General features: G+C 29.8%; 1 protein-coding gene across 1 annotated transcript in view; it reads right to left on the bottom strand.

Moving 5' to 3' along the window:
- Nucleotides 1-1,015: 1,015 nt before the first annotated feature.
- LOC125044088 overlaps nucleotides 1,016-2,500 on the bottom strand; it is a 3,790-nt gene continuing 2,305 nt past the window's right edge. The window contains exon 3 of the mRNA XM_047640533.1: nucleotides 1,016-1,179. Coding sequence (XP_047496489.1) covers nucleotides 1,016-1,179 — 164 coding nt within the window. The remainder of the gene's footprint in view (nucleotides 1,180-2,500) is intronic.

Raw genomic sequence — 2,500 nt, 5'->3', positions numbered from 1 at the left:
ATTGCATCAGATGTGAATCCAAATCCGAATGATTTAGTGAGAAAACTAGTATCTTATTTGAATCTATACAATCTATGTCAAAACCAAAAACAGTGTTTTTAGTGTAAATTTGATGTCACTGTTTTCTTTCTCTAAAATTACTAGAGGATTTGATATGCAGAGCAACATTTTACCTTGTTACAGGCGAAGACGGGAAATCAGATAAAGGATTTTGTTTTCTTTGGAATGAAAGTGGTGTTCTATGTTTTGATTTTCCTTCTCCTTTTTTCCAAAGACAAGAAAAAGAACAGGAACAAAACAGAACAAATATTACTTATATTCCAAAGCCGCACTGACCTCAACGGCAAATGTCCTGACGATCCAAAGGTTTCCGACGGACAGCAAGCAGAAGATGAGAAAGCAGACGGCATACCCCTGCTGCTCGTCCGCGCTGACTGCTTCTGCCACACCCATCAGCAGATCAGTCACCAACACGACCACACGCACCCCCACCCACGCCCACATCTTACGCGGGTCGTTCTGAAGGGTTGAAGGGTGAGGTGTTGTAGAATTGATGTCACAGTGATCACCGGGGAAGAGGGTGTGGGTAAGCTATGGATGAATGGGATTATTATAGTTATCAGAATGGTCTTTCCGTGTCGTTACTGTTATTATCATTTTTGTCTTAACGTTATGGTAATCATTATCAATAGTAGTAGTAGTATCATTGCTTTGTTATATTTTTTGTTTTTGTTTTTCCTGTTAATATGATTATCATCATTGTTATTAGTCATTGTTATTACTGTAATCATTACCATTTTAATTAGCATCACTAGCATTCTTACTGATTAATCACATTTTAATTAGCATTATTAGCATACTAACTGATTAAACACACCACCATTACCCTCAGTATCATCACTGTTACTCATCTCATCATTATTATCATCTTATAATTATAGTACGTTTCATCAACTTACCCATATGCGTCTTCCTATATAAAGCCCTTCCTTCTCATTCAGTAACTCAAATATCATCAAATATCACTGCTACGCCTCCGACTATCATTATATTCACTACAACAACAGCTATTACAGGCAGGCCATTCACTCACCTCGCGAAGGGCATGCAGAAGGAGAAAAGCCAAGGTCAGGTGGACGACGCAGGACACCATCAACGCCCCAGTCTTAATAAGTCTCCCTGTCATTGGGTTTAATAGCGTGAATTTGGTGTCGCTTTGTGATTGTCATAATCATTCATATTCCCGTTTCCCCGCATGGGATTTTTTTTTTTTTTTTTCTTTCTGTTTCTATTTTTGAGCGGGAGAAATGTAATCGTTCGGTTTAGTTGTTTTTTTTTTTATATGGAAACAGTTTTTGGTAATTTCTGCATGTTATGTTGAAGGTATGAAAAAATTCACTGACAAAACAAGAAAGAAAACTAAGATGAAAACGAAACAACTGATATTATAATTCTCGAGAGAGGAGGTATGTGCTTACACTTTAAATTCGTATATTTCATAACGGCATATCATCGTACTTTTCAGATATCAGGGAAGAAAATCATAATTTGTATAAACAGACCTAAATCAAAATAATGAATACGGTCTTCACACATTTTGGTTTGCTGTCACGGTAGTTTATGCTTCAGTGAAATCCAATTACAAAACAAATTTGCAGAATACTGAGTGCATGCAGGTAAAATTCGAACTTCAAAAACACTTTTGGACAGAAATCAAAGGTAGGCTAGGATGTGTATGTGACTGAATGTTGGTGTTAAGAATCACATTCTCCCAAAACTGAAGCTCAGATTAAATGCAGATTAATCATTATTGTTATTATTATTATTATTATTATTATTATTATGATAATTATGATAAAAATACTACCACTACTACTACTAATAATAATAATAATGATAATAATAATAAAGATTATTATAATGATTATCATTATTATCATCATGAAATATAACGAAGATAACAATAACATTAATAAGACCAATAGTGATAATCAATAATAATAATAACAATAACAATGGTAAGAATAGCAATTATGATAATAATAATGATATTAGTAATAATAATAATGATAATGATAATTATCATAATTACAGTTATAATAATAATGATAATAATTTATGACAATAAAAATTATAATAATAATGATTATAATGATAATAATAATGATAATAATAATAATAATAATAATAATAATAATAACAATGATGTTATTATTATAATCATTTATTTCATTATTATGATAATAAAAAACAATACTACTTATAACTATGATAATGATGATGTTAATAATAATAATATTATTAATAATAATATCAATAATGATAATGAGGATGATGATAATAATAATAATGATAATAATAATAATAATAATGAAAATAATAATAATAATTATTATTATTATAATATTAATAATAATGATAATAATAATAATGATAATAAGAACAATAATAATAATAATGATGATGATAATAATGATAATAATAATAATATCAATAATAA

Source organism: Penaeus chinensis, chromosome 35 (assembly GCF_019202785.1).
Source record: "Penaeus chinensis breed Huanghai No. 1 chromosome 35, ASM1920278v2, whole genome shotgun sequence".
Lineage (NCBI taxonomy): Eukaryota > Metazoa > Arthropoda > Malacostraca > Decapoda > Penaeidae > Penaeus > Penaeus chinensis.
Note: the sequence above shows the minus strand (reverse complement) of the source record. Positions and strands in the feature narration are given on the sequence as shown.